Source organism: Terrapene carolina, unplaced genomic scaffold (genome assembly GCF_002925995.2).
Source record: "Terrapene carolina triunguis isolate 2854851 unplaced genomic scaffold, T_m_triunguis-2.0 Scaffold662, whole genome shotgun sequence".
NCBI lineage: Eukaryota > Metazoa > Chordata > Testudines > Emydidae > Terrapene > Terrapene triunguis.
In genome coordinates, this window is record NW_020665013.1 from 2,576,058 (window position 1) to 2,594,603 (window position 18,546).

At 43.9% G+C, this 18,546-nt stretch overlaps 1 protein-coding gene across 1 annotated transcript in view; it reads left to right on the forward strand.

Annotated features, from left to right (window-relative positions):
- The window catches only part of RANBP3 (RAN binding protein 3), a 187,651-nt gene that overhangs the window by 141,738 nt on the left and 27,367 nt on the right, over positions 1-18,546 (forward strand). The window contains exons 12-15 of the mRNA XM_029913475.1: positions 1,172-1,272; positions 2,428-2,537; positions 4,421-4,541; positions 8,499-8,641. Coding sequence (XP_029769335.1) covers positions 1,172-1,272; positions 2,428-2,537; positions 4,421-4,541; positions 8,499-8,641 — 475 coding nt within the window. The remainder of the gene's footprint in view (positions 1-1,171; positions 1,273-2,427; positions 2,538-4,420; positions 4,542-8,498; positions 8,642-18,546) is intronic.

Sequence of the window (18,546 nt, forward strand, 5' to 3'; positions counted from 1 at the left end):
GCCGCGCTGGGCCGGAGCCGCGCCGGACCCGAGCCGCGCCGCGGGGGCCGGGCTGGAGCCAAGCCGGGCCAGAGCCGCTGGGGCTTGCTGCTCGGCCGGAACCAGGGCCGGACTGGGCCGCGCCTCCCCGGAGCCCTTCTCGCGCCCCCCGCCACCCCAGCTTACCTGGTGCTGCCTACCCGCCCCTGCTTCTTTTCAGACTTCCCGCGAATTCGCGGGAAGCAGGGGAGGGGGCGGAGCGTTCAGGGGAGAGGAGGAGGGGGAAGTGAGCTGAGGGCGGGGCGGGGTGGAGAGCTGCAGCGCGGGGCCCTCTTTGCGTGGGGCCCAATTCAGCCGAATCGGCCTAAAGCCGGCCCTGATTAAATGTAATATTTCTTTGCATATTATCCATGTGATATGAATGCCTCATGCATGTCTGGTCAGCAGTGTCTCTTGGTACTGCACGTGAGTCTTGAGTGTCTTTGTGGCTCCCACCCAAGGACATGATGAGTGTCCCCCCCAACTGCCACTTGATTCCTTCTTACCACCCATGGCAGTGAGCCAGAACACAGCACTGTTTGTCCCACTTGCTATAGCAAGCTTCTCCCCTCAAACCTTTTCCCTTGTGAATGACTGTTGTTAGTCTAACTTAGTGAACTTTCTCGTAGTTAATAGTTCAGGGTAGCTGTCTACCACCTTGGCAGTTTTTTCTCAGTCTCCCCTTTGACTGAATAGTTGGCACCAAGGCTGGCTGTTTTCCAGTCTCCCATGCAAGGGATTCTCGGTCCAATCCATGTAGCATCAGTCTATCTGGTGGAGAAGCCAGCTATCTTGATGCCAAAGACACACTGCATGATTCAGCACCCTGAGCTTGAACCCCGGCACCACAGAATTACGAACTGCTGGTGCTAGTGTGGCTGCATTGATAGCAAGGAGTCCATTATTTCTTTTCCAGTGCTATACACCTCCACCCTGCCATGCTAGCACCCCTCCTTTCTGCATCATCAGGTCAGTCAGAGTAGTCGGGAGTAATGCTACAATTTGTACTAAGGAAATATGTACTCCAGGGAGTACCAGATACTCGTACCTTTATAAAATTACTAAAGGTGCAGGACTGCCTCAAGAATCACATTAGTACTCTTGTTTTTGCAAATCCAAAAGTTCATCTGTTTTGCCTCTTTTCCTTACAGAGCCCACCAAAATCAAATGAAGCAGGTACAGAAAGTAGCAAGGAAAATGCTGCTACAGAATCTGGCTCTGAATCTTCTTCACAGGAAGCTACTCCAGAGAAAGGTAAATAGTGGAATATTTTTTAGAACTAATTCTTAGAAACAGTATTCTGTTACTGCTTGTGTTATGCCTAATCCTTGTTAAGTGCTTGCAGTTGTGGTTTTATTACATGAAAATATAAAACCTCCCCTTGCCTTTATTGTCCCTTCTTAGCCAACATTTTTTTAAAAAGTGGAGGGGGAGGTTCCTTGGTCCCCTCAAGGTCTGTGAAGAAGGAGGGTGTTGTGTGTTAACAGCCCATCCAGGCTGCTCTAGCCCTGCCAGGGGTACTCTTGTTCACTGCATGTGGATCAGGAGTATCTCCAGCAGTGTGAAAGTGGCAGGAATTTGGAGGGCATATAGTCAGCCCAGTTTTATTACAGAAGATTGGTGGCAAGGAATTATTTTTATTCTGTTTTATAGTTGCTGGATGTAACGTAAACTGAATCGAAGTATGTAGAGTTTATGCTATGGTGATTGGGTGCTCCAGAAATGTTTTTTAAAAACTGGTTTTAGATATTACCTCATCAAAGCCAAAACAATTTACTGAAATTAGGGGTTTGCTTTGACCCTGTGAGGGAGTAGGTTTTTTATGAAAAATAGAGGTTATGTGGGAGTTATAGGAATCCTCCAGTTTTAGTTGCCAGTGAACAGCCAGTCAGAGACTATAAAATAAAGGGCTGCATTTTCAAATGCAGGCATGCCTGTATTACGTGTAGCAGTGGAGACATTAACATTACACCTGTAGAGGTGAGCATAAGTATCTGTTTTGTACAGATTTTGCAAAATCCTCTTCTTAGAGAGACTCAGATAATTTATGGACCAGATTTTCAGAGTTACCAGTATCTGTGTTTGGGAATTTTTTCCCCTCTTGATTATGGTTTTAAGAAAAGAAGAGGAACCGTTCCTGAAAAGACAGACAAAACTGCTTTCTTCAGACTTCATATCCATTTCTAGATCCTGATAAAAGCACAATTGGCTGGCCACTGAGAACCTGGCAGGATGACAGTTGCACAAGACAGTCATGCTCCAGAGGAAAAGCATATTAACTGGTAGCTTATTCAAGTAAATGGCAGGCTCTGTGTAGGTGCCCATGGCTGTCCATCTGTATGACGTGAATTTATGTGACTAGTGCCCAAAATAAACTTGAAAAATGTTGTTCAGCTAATAATATTTCAGAATCACTGGCAGAGTCTGCAGCAGCCTATACTAAAGCAACAGCAAAGAAGTGTTTACTGGAGAAGGTAGAGGTGATCACTGGGGAAGAAGCAGAGAGCAATGTGTTACAGGTAAGAAATTGGTCACACAGTTAAGCTTCAGTCTTGTTGGGATTCATATGATCATCCAGCTTCATCATTCTATGATGATTGCTTCCCACTATTAACTTCCCATTCAAGTTCTTGCAACTCAGCTTCATGGCACCATCCTATATGCTTTCCTATGTTCTATAACTGAGGCAGGTGTTTTTGTTGAAATTGTTACGGCTCTTTATCTTAAACAGGACACAGTTTAATGAACTATGGTTAGATTTCAGGATTCAGATAATCAGAATAAAGAGTCCTTCGCAAATCAGTGCTGTTTCCCTATCTGAGACTGTGGAATGAACCTCCCGCAGGATCTAAGAACAACCACAAACTACACCACATTATGTTCTAAGAGCAAGGTACTCTTGCTCTTCAACTTGCCTTTCCTAATCAGAGACAGTCCATGGCATGTATACATTTAAAAAAATTAAATACATAATTTAAAAAGATGCAACATAGTATATGTGACGGGTTCGGTCACAGAACACCCCTTGGGACTGTCACGTGATGTTCTGAGACTACCTTGAGCCTGTTTTCTCTGCCAGTTTGGGCCTCCAGAACCCTGCCTTGTCGAGCCAGACACACCAGTCTGCCCCAACACAGACCCAGGGTCTGAACCATGTGCCCAAAGCTGCAGAATTAACTGAAAACAGCTTAAGAAGTGCTCCTGTCTCTAGCACCCAGACACCCAACTCCCAATGGGATCCAAACCCCAAATAAATCCGTTTTACTCTGTATAAAGCTTATACAGTTCAAACTCATAAATTGTCCGCCCTCTATAACACTGATAGAGAGATATGCACTGCTGTTTGCTTCCCAGGGTATTAATTACTTACTCTGGGTTAATTAATAAGCAAAAGTGATTTTATTAAATTTAAAAAGTAGGATTTAAGTAGTTCCATGTAATAACAGACAAAACAAAGTAAGTTACCAAGCAAAATAAAACAAAATACGCAAGTCTAAGCCTAGTACATTAAGAAACTGATTACAGATGAAATCTCACCCCCAGGGATGTTCCAATAAGCTTCTTTCACAGACTGGACTCCTTCCTAGTCTGGGTCTAATCCTTTCCCTGGTACAGTTCTTGTTAGCTCCAGCTCAGGTGGTAACTAGGGTATTTCTTATGACTGGAACCCCCTTTGTTCTGTTCCACCCCCCTTATATAGCTTTGGCACAAGGCGGGAGTCTTTTGTGTCTTTGGGTCCCCACTCCTCCTAAATGGAAAAGCACCAGGTTTAAGATAGTTTTCAGTACCAGGTGACATGGTCACTTGGCCTGTGAGACCCCGAGCCTTCATTCTTCCTGGCCTGACTCACAGGAAGGCTTGCAAGTAAACAAAGCCATTTACAACCAATTGTCCTAGTTGATGGGAGCCATCAAGATTCCAAACCATCATTAATGGCCCACACTTTGTATAATTGCAATCGGACCTCAGAGTTATATTTCATATTTCTAGTTTCAGATACAAGAATGATACATTTATACAAATAGGATGACCACACTCAGTAGAATATAAGCTTTGTAATGATACCTTACAAGAGACCCTTTGCATGAAGCATATTCCAGTTACATTACATTCACACTCATTAGCATATTTTCATAAAATCATATGGAGTTCAACGTCACAGTATATTTTGAGGGCTTTAGTTGCCAGAGAGAATATAAGACTTTAGTTTTCAGGGTATCAGTCCAGCACATTTTAGAAGCCTGAAATTTCACTGTAGCAAATACTTTTGAAATCTATTGAAATGTAGATTGGGAGATTTTTGGTTCAGTAATCATGATGTATTCTGTAATTATAGTCAACCATTACATTAAGGAACTTCAGCAAGGAGGCATCTCTCCTTTTTTTTTTTTTTTTTTGGCAGATACAATGCAAGTTGTTTGTGTTTGATAAGAACTCTCAGTCTTGGGTGGAAAGAGGTAGAGGACTTCTGAGACTCAATGACATGGCATCAACAGATGATGGAACGTTACAATCTCGACTAGGTAAGATGAGCTGTGGGAAGTGAATTATTGGGATGATATTCTGTGTTACTACCACAAAATGTTTCCTTGATAGTTAGGGGTATCCACTTTGGGTTACTGTTTCTAAATATAGCAGTTAAAAAAAAAAAAAAAAAAAAAAAGTAAGAAAAATTTGAAGTTCATGTCAGTCTCCCAGGATGGCCCTTCTGTTACACTTTAATGTGTAGATTAGAGCTTGTCTGAAAATATCAGTTCATTGAACATGAAACTTCTCTGCAAAGCAGTTGGGTTTAATGGAACCCTCTCAGCTTACCTGCTGTGGAGCTCCACCATACAGTCTGCCCCAGGACTGAAGACCGCAGGTTTCTTGGATCCATGGCTTTGCGGCAGCCACGCCATGCAGTCTGCCTCCAGAGGACTCCAGGCTACTAGGGTCTGTGGCTCTGGGACAGCCCTGCCATACCTGGCTTTCCAGACTTCCTGCTGTGGAGCCTAGGTACCAGAAAGCCCTGAGGACTCTCGGGACATCCAGGCTTACTGCTGCAGAAGCCCAAACTGGGAGCCTCGAAGTCCTGGGATTGGCTCCCAAGGTCTGTATCTCTAGGGCAGCCCAGCCATGTGTACTACCCCAGGGCTTCAGACTCCTGGGCCAGGTGGCTCCCTGGGGTGCCAAGCAGGCCAGGAAGCCTTGGGGTCACCAGCCCTGGGCAGCCTGCCTGGCAGGGTTGTCCAGAGGTGCAGATCCTGGGAGCCCTGGCAGCTGCTGAGTGAAATTGAGAATGTCAAGAATGTCAGTTTGACTCAGTGAGACAAGGTGTGTAGCTTCTCTCACCAACAGAAGTTGGTCCAATAAAAGATATTCCCGCATCCACCGTGTCTCTTTATTATCTAGGGACTGACGTGTCTATAACACAGCATACAGTTACACTCACTGTCTGCTGGTTCCAGGGAGCAAATTGCATTTCTGAAACATCGTGTGTTGGTGTTTCTGAAACAAATATTTTTGGGAATTTCCAGTTTGCTTACAAGACAGAAATCCTGAATTTTGGACAGATTTAGTATAGATTTCCTAAAGCGAAGAGGGGATCTCTTTGCAGATTTGGTACAGTGATCACCAAGCTGCTGGTTATCCACCTGCAGGTAACACATTCCTAAAAGCATAAAGAACATAGTTATTTCTGTTGAATGTTTGTCCTTTAAAATCAAGCAGTCTTCAGCAACTGGAAGATTGGTGGCTAGAAGTTCTTATATCCTGTATATCTAACCACCTAACCACATATTTACACCTATAGAAAAACACGTCTCTGTAACTTTGTCTCCTAATATCAGCCTTCTCCCAGGTTTCCCTATGGTTGCTAATGTTTAAACTAAATGTACAGCTTGATTTAGGGTAGAAAATATCATTCCTGCTTCCATGGCTTTGCAACGTAAATAGCTGAATAGGAAATTAAATATACTATATGACAATAGACACCATGGTTTAAGAAATCAAGACATCTCTGGTAGGTGCTGCCATTTTTTTTGGTTTATGCGGCTGCATATTTTGTGGGGATGTATAATGTAGCTGCTTAAAGTTGTTGACATCTATGCATTAGGCTGTGGCTGTTTCTTAAACAGCTAACTGTGGATTAAGTCATATATAGTGTACTTTCTCTTCCTTGATATAATAAAGGTGCATTAGTGACTAGGTTGAGCAGAGCTGCTTGTTTAACTATTGAAAAATAAATAGAAGTGCTCTAAAATCTACATTTGTAGTCCTATTGTTTTGAAAATTGTTGTGCCTCATTGGGCCATGGAGTAGCAATTAGCTGTGCAAATTTGGGTAACTTAGTTAAGTGGATCCTGAGATACAACACCTGGAGTGGGGGAATGAGACTGATTAATACAATTTTCCAATTGTTATAACTTTTTTGCACCCGTCTGTGGCTCAAACTATGGCACTAATCTTCACCATCCTGAGATTACTTGATCAGATTGGACCTTTTTTCCTCCTCCCTGTGGCCCTCCAGTCTGACGAAGAGTATGAAGAGGCCACTGAGGAGGGCAGAGCTGATAGATGAGTTGGTAGCAAGGTGTGCCCAAGAAACCACCCCAACGGATGCCCATCAGTCATGCCCTTCTCACTACTACCCTTTTCTTTCTTTTTTTAAAGGGAATTCGTTGCCAACAAATGTTGTTAGCACAGGCTGAAGGTTGCCAAGCACTGCCTTGTACCCTTCCAGAACTTGAATAGAGTCACAGAGTAAGTCCAAAAGGGGCTATTAGGTCATCTAGTTTGATCTCCTGTATATCACAGCCCATTAAATTTCACCCAGTCACCCCGAAGGGTGGCTAAACTTAAACCTTGGAAAACCTACACCACAACCCTCCACTCCACAACTTTAACCCTGTCCTATTCAAACAATGCCGCAGCTTGTCCCTGTCAGAGCTCATGAGACTGTGTTCTTCTTGAGTATGCAAAGGAGAGGGGAAAGTAATGGTGGGAGGTGGGAACTCTTAGGCCTTGTCTTGACTAGGATAAATATAAAATTTAGGTTAGGCTTAGTGAAGAGGAACTAACTAAGCCTGACCTACATTTGACCACTTTACTTACTCAAGATAAACCTCAGACTTGCCAGATATTAACAGCTGTTCACCCTTGTCCCCTTCAGCTATCCCTCACTGAGCCTTATGGAGCTCTGAGGTGGAACACGAGATTGCTAGAATTCCCAAGAACAGTAGTGCTGCAGAGGACAGGGAGGGTGTGTGAATACCAGTGTGCATGTGGGGTTCTGATAGGCACTGTGAATATTCAAGAAAGTGTCAGAAGGAGATGAAGCACTCTTATGTTCCCCTATCTTCTCGACATACCTAGTGAAATGTCTGCCTCTGGAGGGGACAGTGGTAGCCGTTCCAGCAGCTCCCAAACCTTATAGATATTTAACTCCTTCATACATTTTTAGAATCAAGAAGGGCCATTGTGATCATGATCCTATACTTGGACCTCCTGCATAGCAGAGCCCAGAAATTAGATTGCCTTGATTCCTCTAACTGCAGCTGCACCGCTCAGTTGGCAGGGTGAGCTCTGGCAATTTGCTGCAACTAATGCCTGGATCAATACAGCTCCCTCTAGCACAGTGAGGGGGCAACAAGTACATCAGAAGCCTTGATGGTACAGAATTGGGTTGGACCCACCCAGCACAACACATAAGTGGCAGATTTTGTTAGGGATGGGTCAGGTTTGGCCACAGTGCCTATTGCCAGCTACAAGGGGTAGCGTGATGGAATTACAGCTGTATAGAGATGTGGTGTGGGAGACATCACCTTAGCTCTCTCCTGATTTTAAGAGGTTTTAATTTAGCCACTGTTCACGTTCTAGAAAGACACAAGGCATTGCTAGATAACTTTTACTGCATTAACAAAGTTCTTTGGCAATAAAAACAACGAGGAGTCCGGTGGCACTTTAAAGACTAACAGATTTATTTGGGCATAAGCTTTCTTGGGTAAAAAACCCACTTCTTCAGATGCATGGATACAGACTAACACGGCTACCCCTCTGATTCTTTGGCAGTGAATACAATATAAAGATTTTATAAATTCCTCACCATGTCTTATGCATTGATAAATATACAGTCTTTAAAGATTAGTAAATATATGCTAGGGAATGATCCTATGCTTTCTGGAAGCTGGAGTTTTCTATCTCTAGTCTGTAATATATAAATAGAGACTTTGGAGCTGACTCTGGTGCCCTCTCTAGCCCCTATACATTCTTTCAGCAATGTAATAAAGCTACCCAGGTCTGATTCTTCTAGTTATGCTGTCTCAGTGTTTTTCCCCTTTGCTGCTTTTCTTGAAGAGACATGAAAGTTGTATATAAACAGGACTCTCTTTTTAAAAAATATACGTTCTGAAAGTGACAATAGGGTTCTTACTTGGAGTCTTCTGCGATGTCCAAATGTCCAGTGTTTCCTGCTAATTTACTTTGTACGTTGGTTCTAGTAATGCGGACTCAGGGGAGTCTCAGGTTAATCCTGAACACCAAGCTCTGGGCTCAGATGCAGATTGACAAAGCCAGTGAAAAGAGTATCCGTATCACAGCCATGGATACAGAGGACCAGGGAGTCAAAGTTTTTCTGATATCGGTGAGTGTTCTTTGTTTACTCTATAATTTTCCTTCCAAAAAGAGTTGTTCTTTGAGTATTGTTCGTATGGTTGCTCCACTTTAGCTGTGTGTGCGCCTTCAATCAGAGATTTTCATTAGCAGTGTCCATTCAGCCCACACATGCACCCTTATGCTTCCTTGTGCCTTGCATTGATAGGCAAACCACCCTCAGTTCCTTCTTGACTGCCTCGGCCTGCGATGGCGCTTTAACATGTCCACATTGAGTGTGCCTTGGCTAAAGTTTTTTTCTTATACTTGCTAGTTTAGTTTAGCGCTCTCCTAGTTTGTTGGTTAGATTAGCTTAATTTAATAGTTGAGAGGATAGGTTTTTTTCCCTCTCTCCTCCCTCTGGGGAGGCTCACTTTCCTTGGAAGGACATTCCCAGCTTACCAGGGTTCAAACACTGCCCCACTTAGATTAAGTTGAGGCTACGAATGATGGAGCATTTCCTTTGCCCCACTCCAGAGCCAGGTCAGGAGAACCCGCCCCCCCCTCCCCCGGTACAGCAGTCTCTGGGCAGATCCCAACTCCCCTTCGGCCTTGGCTCAGCAGTCCCCCAGAAATGGGAAGACTCCAGAGACCTCCTCAAAAGTTCCCAGGAAGAGGAGCTCTGACTCCCTTCAGAAGGAGCCTGCTCCAAAAAGATGTTGGTCTCCCTGTAGGTCAAGGGTCTCAGAAACTTCAACCTCTCAACCCAATACTGTAGAGATATCAGCGGAGCAGGAAAATCCTGGTGCTTTTCCAAGAACAAACATGGCTCAGAGAGTGCTTTTGTACTGTCTAGCCACAATAAAGATGGCAAGGAGAGACACTTCTCCAAACCAGTACCATTGGACCTGGCGCCAACCTGGTATCTCCCCCAAAGGGTTCCTCAGCATCATAGAAGCCTAAGTATCTGACTCCATCAATGCCCACCTTGGAGTGCTCTAAATCTCTGCTGCCATCTACCTCTACAAACAACCTTGGTTGCTACCTCCTCTCCTGTATGGTTCCCCACAGTGGTCATCCTGGGTAGCATACCAACAACAGTTGTTAAAGGCATTGAGCCCCACTGTCTGGAACTATAGGGACACAACCTCCTCCACTACAGCCCATTCCTCAGCAGTAGAAGATGTTCGAGGAGCAGGAGGTCAGGGCATATAAAGATGCTACCCCTCAAACGACCATCTACTCATCATCATCACCAGATGCAGCAGTAATGTCTCCACCACTGTCTGTGGTGACGATTTCCAGCAAATACAGGACCTCATGAAATGGGTATTATGTTCTTACCAACAACTCCAAGTGTTTATTCTCCCACTCCCCACCTAATTCTCTGGTGGTTGATGCAGGGACTGAGCAGGGAAAACAACACCACACGAGGTTGACAGTGTATGATAAAGACCAGAAGTGCCTGGACCTTTTTGGACTAAAGTCCTACTCATCTGTTATTCTACAATTCCAGATCACTAATTACCAAATCACAGCAAAATATAATTACTATACCAGATTTATTGTTCTTATTGAGCACCTTCCACTGGAGCAAAGAGAGCAATTTCAGGCCATCATTGCCGAGGGACAGTTGCTTGCCAAGACATCCCTTAAAACATCCCTAAATCTGGCATATCCTGGGGTCTATTCTGTCTCTACAGCAATAGTTAGGTGTAGATCATCCTGGCTCCAACTGTTCAGGTTCCCTAGATAGGTGTAGAGCATTATAGAGGACCTCCCTTTTGATGGTCTGAAGATGTTTTCAGAGAAAACAGAAAAATCTCTGCACACTTTGTAAGACTCCAGGGCCACTTTCTGATCTCTGGGAATTTACTTACCGATGAACAAAAGAAAATCTGGTAGATCACAAACCTCCCAGATATCCTGTCTGATCCAATTCTCTGTGTTCCAAAGACCCACTGAACCCTCCCCCTTTTACCTCTCTCCCCTCCCCACCCCACCCCGGAAAAAAACCAGGTTCCAGAGGAAGATCTATCTGTCCCAAGTACGCAACAAGGGTAGTCATTGAGACATCAATTTTGACAATTTGGTTGAGGGCTCAAATCCTCCCCATTCTTTAGTTCACTAGCTGCAACATTCCCCCCCCCCCCTCCCGTTTTGGAGACTGACTTTCCCATTTTCAGCATGTATGGAAACAGATTACTACAGACTTGAGTCTTGGAGATTGTAACATCAGGTGACACCATTCACTTTACTTCCCTCCCTCCTTTCCACCCCCTTCCATCTTCAGGGACCCCTCTTACAAGCTCTTGCTGAGACCGAAAATAAACTAATTTCTTCATTTAGGAGTGATAAAGCCTGTCCCTTCTCTACACAAGGGGAAAGTTTTCCACTCAAGGTACTTTCTTGTACCAAAGAAAAACAGAGGATGGAGACCAATTTTAGATTTAAGGCTCCTAAACAAATTTGTAAAGTCTCCGGAGTTCAGGATGGTGACTCTGGGAGCTAGAATTCCTTCATTAAATTCAAGGGATTGGCTTTTCGCCCTCAACCTACAAGCCTCATATTTCCATATAGTGAGACACCCATCTCACAGAAGATATTGTTATAGGTCAGGATCATTTTCAATACCAGGTGGTCCCTTTCAGACTCTCCTTGGTGCCGAGTGTGTTTTCAAAGGTTCTAATGGTAATTGAGGCAATTATAGTGTTCCTGTACCTTGACAATGGCTGTTCAAGGGTCAGTTTTATGAAGAAGTGCTGGGAGCCACGCAGAAGGCCCTTTTTCTGTTCATGAAACTAGGTCTCTGGCTCAATGTCAAGAAATCCATGTTGACCCCTGTACAGAAAATACAGTTCATGTCGCATCCTTGGATTTGTTGGTAGCCAGGACCTACCTTCCCATGGACAGATTGATAACACTGTCAGATCTTGTCTGGACTATTCAAGAGAGCCTTCAAACCTCAGTGAGAAACTGCCTTCAGGTCCTAGGACACATGGCAGCTTGCACTGTGATAACAGATCATTCAAGATGATGCCTTTGTTGCTTCCAGGGGTAGCTCAGAGCAATCTACTCACCAAACAGACACAACTTAAACAAACAGGTTTCGGTTCCCCACCAGGTGAAAGATTCCCTAGACTGGTAGAAAGATTATCACAACATCGATGCAGGAGTTCCCTTCCTCTGACCAATATCAATGGTCACTGTAACAACAGACGCATCTCTGTTGGGATGGGGAGCACATCTCAACACTCATACAATCCAGGGCAAATGGTCATCTCAAGAAAGCAGTCTCCACATCAACTTGTTGGAACTCAGACTGGTCAGAAATGCCTGCCTTCCCTTTCTGCCTCTCATCAGGGACAAGTTAATCAGGGTCATGACTGACAGTGTGGCCTGCATGTTTTCTGTCAAGGAGGAGCAAGATCCCCTCTCTGTGCCTCGAAGTAATAAAGCTACAGAACTGGTATATAATCCATCAAATACATATTTCGGCAGTGTACTTCTTCGGTATTCAAAATACTGGGCCAATGCTTTTAGCAGATGCTTTTCCCAGGACTACGAATAAGAGTTGGACTCTTTTACCCTCCAGGGCATATTTCAAACTTGGGGATTTCCAGAAGTGGACCTCTTCACCACCTCCATCAACAGAAAGTTTTGTATGTTCTGTTCACGACGGGGTCTAGGCCATAGTTCCCTGAGGGATGCCTTCCTCCTGCCTTAGATGAAGGGACTGTTCTGTGTGTTTTTCCCCCCAACACGTCTGATACTGAAGGTGGTGAACAAAATCCAGCAGGACAAGCATAGTATCCTTACCTGTTTCACCTGTCCCCCTCTCCAGCAATCAAGCTTCCGATCATCCCTTATCTCATCTCCCAAGACAGTTACTTCATCCCAACCTAAGAGTTCTCTGCCTCAAGATGTAGCTCCTTGATGGTTTGCGGGGTTAGAGTCTACCTGTTCTGCGGAGGTACAGCAGGTGTTATTAAACAGTAGGAAAGAATCTACCTGAAATACTTACCTTCAAAAGTGGAAAAGATTTAGCCATTGGTGTGAACTTCAAAGACTCGCACCTGACTGTTCCTCAGTCTCGGTTATCTTGGTTACCTGCTGCAACTGAAGAAAACAAGATTATCATCTAACTTGGTCGAGGTTTACTTGGTTGCCATAGCAGCCTTTCATTTCCCCAGTGGAAGGGTTTTCAGTGCTTGCTCACCCAACAAATATAAGGTTCATCAAAGGATTGAAGAACCTTTTCCCTCAAGTGAAAGTCTTCACTCCAGTTTAGGATAGCTCTTACATGTCTCACAAGACCTCCCTTTGAACTAATGGCAACCTGCTTCTTACTGAATTTGTGTCTGAAGATTGCCTTTTTGGTGGCTATCACATGACCCAAAGAGTCAGAAGTTGGGGACTTAATGGCAGACCCTCCTTGCACGGTTTTCTGAAAGGACAAAGTTTTGTTATGTCCACACGCTAACTTACTACCTAAGGTGTCACCCAAGTTTCATCTTATTCTTACCATTCATTTACCATTCCCCAAACTCCCAAAAAACCACATAATTGCAGACAGGAGGCTTCCTTCCATACCTTATATGTCAGACGAGCATTGGCCATCTATCTAGATAGAACTAAATCATTTTGGAGGTTTCCTAGTCCATTTGTTTCCATTGCAGACAGATTGACAGGATCCACAGTCTCCACTCAGAGGCTATCAAGATGGATCTTGGAGTGTATTATTGCATATTTTGGAGTGGCCATCATTCAACCTCCTTCTCAGGTGATAGCCCACTCTACAAGGTTGCAGTCAACATCTATGGCATTACTTAAATATGTTCCAGTAACTGAGATCTGTAGAGCCGCTACATGGTCTTCAATATATACCTTCCGTAAGCACTTTGCCTTTGCCCATGCCTCCAGAACCAAAGTAGCAGTTGGCAATGCAGTTGTTTTCAGTTCTGGACCCAAATCTGAAGCTCTCTCATCCCTAGGAGGACACTGCTTGGGAGTTACCTGAAGTGGAGCACCCATGGGGACACTACTCAAAGAAGAAGTTGCTCACCCCATGCAATAACTGTAGTTCTTTGAGATGCTTCCCTATGGGTGCTCCTCTACCCTCCATCCCCTCTGCTTTCACATTCCCTCTGAGAGACTTTGCATTAGAGAAGGAACTGAGGGTGGATTGCCTATGTAGCCTCAGTGCACAGCACAAGGATGCATCAGATACATGTGCAGACGCTGCTAACAAAAATCTCTGATCGAAGGTGCTTGGGGCGCTCACACACCTGAAGTGAAGCCCCCATAGTGGATACATCTCGAAGAACTACAGTTACTGCAGAAGTGAGTAACTTCTCCTTTTCTTAAATTGCTATCCTCTCTCCCCTTTCCTCCATAAAAAGGACACTGACAGCCCTTTTCATTGTCAAAGGCATTATTTATGGGAGGGGAGGAAAGAGGTAAAAGCATACTTGTTTGACTGAAGTCCTGTGCATTGTAAGGCTGCTTTGCTAAGCAAGATTGTCCAAAGAGTAGACCTTGGAATCCTGAAATGTGATTCATGACTGCCCTTACTGTAAATGCCGTGTCAGGCCAAAGCTGGTCATTCCAGTGATTGATGGAGGAAGGTACAAGCCAAGCAAATACTATGGCTTGGGGCACTTTGAGTACATAAATTGTATTTATCAAAGTTCCTATAGAATGGAAAGTGTCATTGGACTTAATGCCCTTATGCACAGAGCTAGGTTCTGGGGCTTAACTTTACACTTGCTCTCTAGAGAGTGACTGCCAGTGTATGGGGACCCAGTGTCATAAGAACTGAGGGAGATAGTTCAAGTTCATCAGGGCATGAAAGAATCCCTGTGAGATAGTGATTAATGAGAAGAAGTCCTTTCCAGGGACACTGATGCTGGGTTTTGTGGCTGTGGAAGATGAAAGAAGCTATATTTACAGTCTAGAAATTGCTATGTCTTTCAAGCATTACAGATTAGATTTAAGCGTTCCAAAGGCTGTTGGGACAGAACATTTTGTACTCTGTTTTCGTTTCCTTGCCCCCATAATCAGAGCATACTTTTGGAAAAACCAAGGTATCTGGCTTATTAGTGAAACAAGGGGGTGAGTAGTTTTCTGAAAACTGCTGTTTATATGCATTCATGCTGATATATCCACAAGAGCTCTGAAGGAGGAACAAAGTGTCTGAATTGCTAGCAAAAATATACAATCGCTTATTAAAATGAGCTGCTATATTAGAGTTTTAGAGGGTAGCAAATGTTGTACCTTTATTTAAGAAAGGCACAAGGGTGCTCTAGGCAATTACAGACCAGTGAAACTTGCTTCTGTACCTCATAAATTCATTGAAATGATCATTAAAATTCTCCTTTGAGTGTCTTTTTGCATATTCGCACTTTTGGGACTTGTGCTGACCGGTGCAGCAGGACGGTAGACCTTCTAGTAGCAGTGCCTGTTAGGCGTGCATGCCCCCCTAACCTCCCTGTTTAGTGCTTGAGCACGTTTTGAGGGCATGAGGGGACATCGCACCATTGCTGCTTCAGTTCCTTCCAACTACAGCAGCAACAGGACATGACCCACCGGATCTCAGATCCACTGGTAGATAGTGCTTTTATCTGTTAATAGTTTTTAAAGATAGTAGTCTCTGGCTAGTTAGTTCTAGGATAAATTAGGCTAGATTTAGACTAGACCATAATTGTAAGGAATAATTTTATTGTTTGGTATGGCCATCCCAGCGTGAAGAAACAAGGGTTTAAGTGGTGCCCATCTTGCCCAGTAGTCTTCCCTGCATCTGATGCACAAGTTTGGTGTCTAAAGTGTTTGGGGGAGAACCATTCCCCAGCACGTTGAGCTATCTGTAGCACTTTCACACCTCAGGTCTGAAAGAGACACACAATAGACCTCAGGCCCTTTTATTATAAGAGGCCTTTCTGTCAAGCCTCTGGGATCTGAGAACTCTAAAGGATCTGAAAATAAGGAGAGGCAGCCTGAATCAGCTCAGACTACATCCAGATCCAATGAAATTGCAATAACGAAAGCTTCCATCTTGACACCAAGCTCCAGTTCCTCAGATCGGACTATTCCTAAGCTTTCGGATCCAGCTCCAAAATTAATACATTGTTCTGTGGAACCAGTTCAGACAGTCATCGTAAGGGTAACTTATCAGAACTGGCTACCTCAGTTCAGAGGCAAATGGAAGCTAAATTAAAACATACCTCTGGTAGTTCATCAGATTGTTCACATATGGATCCAAGACCAAAAGACAGTAGACCTATAGATCATTCTAGAGGTACAGATCAAAAGGAAAGATCATTGGATTTGCACACATCAGCTCAGCAGCACACTAATGTCATGGTGTGGATTCACTCGGACCCACATCTACTAACAGATCCAACCATTTCTCAGGATTCTTGTGATAAATAGACGGGACAACAGACGTGGAGAATCTCCAGGACCTATTCCACCACCAATGACTCCAACTGGAATGTTAAAAGATTTGTCACCATTCTGCATGACCCAGATTCCTACTGCAGTCGTTTCACCTGCAGCTTCAGTATTGGGTGCGGGATCGAATTCGCTATAAGATATAGAGCCTGTTCCCACAAGTATGCCTACGACCTGACCATTTTCAGATCAGAATTTCCCTCCTTGGCTCCCTGTGTCCCAAACAAGGGATGTTAGATAGGATTGGGATGACTTGCAGCATTGGCCTGTACCGCCTTGGGTTCCTTGCTCATATTGGCCAACCCCCTACTTACTATTATCACTCCAGGAAGCAAGAATCTTCCGTGCCAATACATCTTTTACCAGAACTGAAGGGTCCAGATCTAACACCGAGAGAATGTTCCCAATCTTGCCCACAGGAGACATTATTTGAGGAGAAGCATCAGAGAATATCTGCCCTACAAGAATTTCAGCAGTAAAATATGGAGCTGGACAGTGGCTCATCTTCTGATGAAAATGGAGGTGTAGCTACAGCATTGTCTCCTTCTGAGAACGTAACTCAATTTAATGAGCTAGTGGGTAGAATGGCATTAACTTCAAAATTATCATCCGTAGCTTTGGAAGAAGCCACACATCCAATTTTTGATATTTTGGGTTCTACTGCAAAGAGTAAGATTTCATTGCCTATATTGCGAGGTCTCTGGTAACCAGCGAAATTTCTCTTGTCCCATCCATCTTCATGTGAATCAATTTTTAAAAAGGCTGATAAACTATATCAGGTCCCACAGGAAAGATTCTCCTGTTTTCATGTGCACCCTCAACCTAATTCTCTTGTGGTAGCAGCGTCCGTTCAAAGATCCAAGTCAGGTCTTCAGCACTCAACTCCTTGTGATGAAGAAGGAAAAAAGTTGGACTCTGTAGGAAGAAAATTATTTTGTCAGCTTCTTTAAACATGCATGTGGCCAATTGTCAAGCAGTAATGGCCAAATACCAATTTCACTTGTGGGAGAAGATATCAATCTTAATCAAGAATGTCCCAGAAAATCAGAGAAGACTAACAGTAGTTCTCATAAAGATCAGCCAGAATGCGGCAAAACATGCTGTTAGGTCAGGGGTAGTCAATTATTTTTTTTCAAGATTCAAATTTCTTGATCAAGGTATAGTCAAGGTCCCGACTCCAGAGAAACATTTTTTCACACTGCAGTAACAATAATGATAAGTAAATAAAAAGATTTTGCGGTCCGCTCAAAAAAGTCAGGTGGTCCAGATTTGGCCTGCGATCTGCCTATTGACTACCCCTGCTTTAGGGCATCATTTGACATTTCTGACACTGCACCAAGATCTGTGGCATCAGTTATATCTCTCTGCAGATATGCACAGCTACGATCTTCATCTTTCCTGTCCACTTTGAATTGTTTCGTTGCTCTTGATCTCAAAGAATCATATTTCAATAAGACCCTTGCATCAAAAATATCAGGTTTTTTTCTATTGGTTCAGACCGTTTCCAGTAAAGATTCCTACCCTTTGGCCTTTCTACAGCACCCAGAGTCTTTCCCAAATGCCTGGCTCCAGTAGCAGCACACCTGAGAAGACAGGAAATTTCCATCTTTCATTACATAGATGATTTTCTTCTGAAGGCTCCCTCCAAAGAAGAATTACAGAAAGCCATTTGGGTCACTCGTTCTTTGTTCAGAACCCTACAACTTCTCATGAATGAAGAAGAGTCTCTTCTCATGCTGTCACAAAAGATTATGTCCACTGGTGTGATTCTTGACTCAATATAGGTAAGAGCTTTCCATCTGAAGGAGCAAATTAACACAAGTATGTAGGGACAAAATTAGAAAAGCCAAGGCAGAGATCAAACTAGCTAGGGTCATAAAAGGAAATAAGAAAACATTCTACAAATACATTAGAAGCAAGAGGAAGACCAAGGACAGAGTAGGCCCGTTACTCAATGAGGCGGGAAAGACAATAACAGAAAATGTGGGAATGGCAGAGGTGCTTAATGACTTCTTTGTTTCGGTTTTCACCAAGAAGGTTGGTGGCGATTGGACATCTAAAATAGTGAATGCCAGTGAAAATGAGGTCAGATCAGAGTCTAAAATAGGGAAAGAACAAGTCAAAAATTACTTAGACAAGTTAGATGTTTTCAGATCATCAGGGCCTGATGAAATGCATCCTAGAGTACTCAAGGAACTGACTGAGGAGATATCTGAGCCATTAGCAATTACCTTTGATGGGAGATATTCCAGAAGACTGGAAAAGAGCAAATATAGTGCCCATTGTGACAGACCCAGAGCAGTGGGGTACAGGAGTCTGGTAGAGGGCAAATTATGCAGTGGTGGAGAGAGAATGCCTCGCTGTAAAATGGGCCATGGAAACATTGCGCTACTACCTGCTCGGGCGCAGATTTGTCCTCGTGACCGACCATGCCCCTCTTCAATGGATGCAGCGGAACAAGGAGAAGAACACAAGGGTGACCAGATGGTTCTTATCCCTCCAACC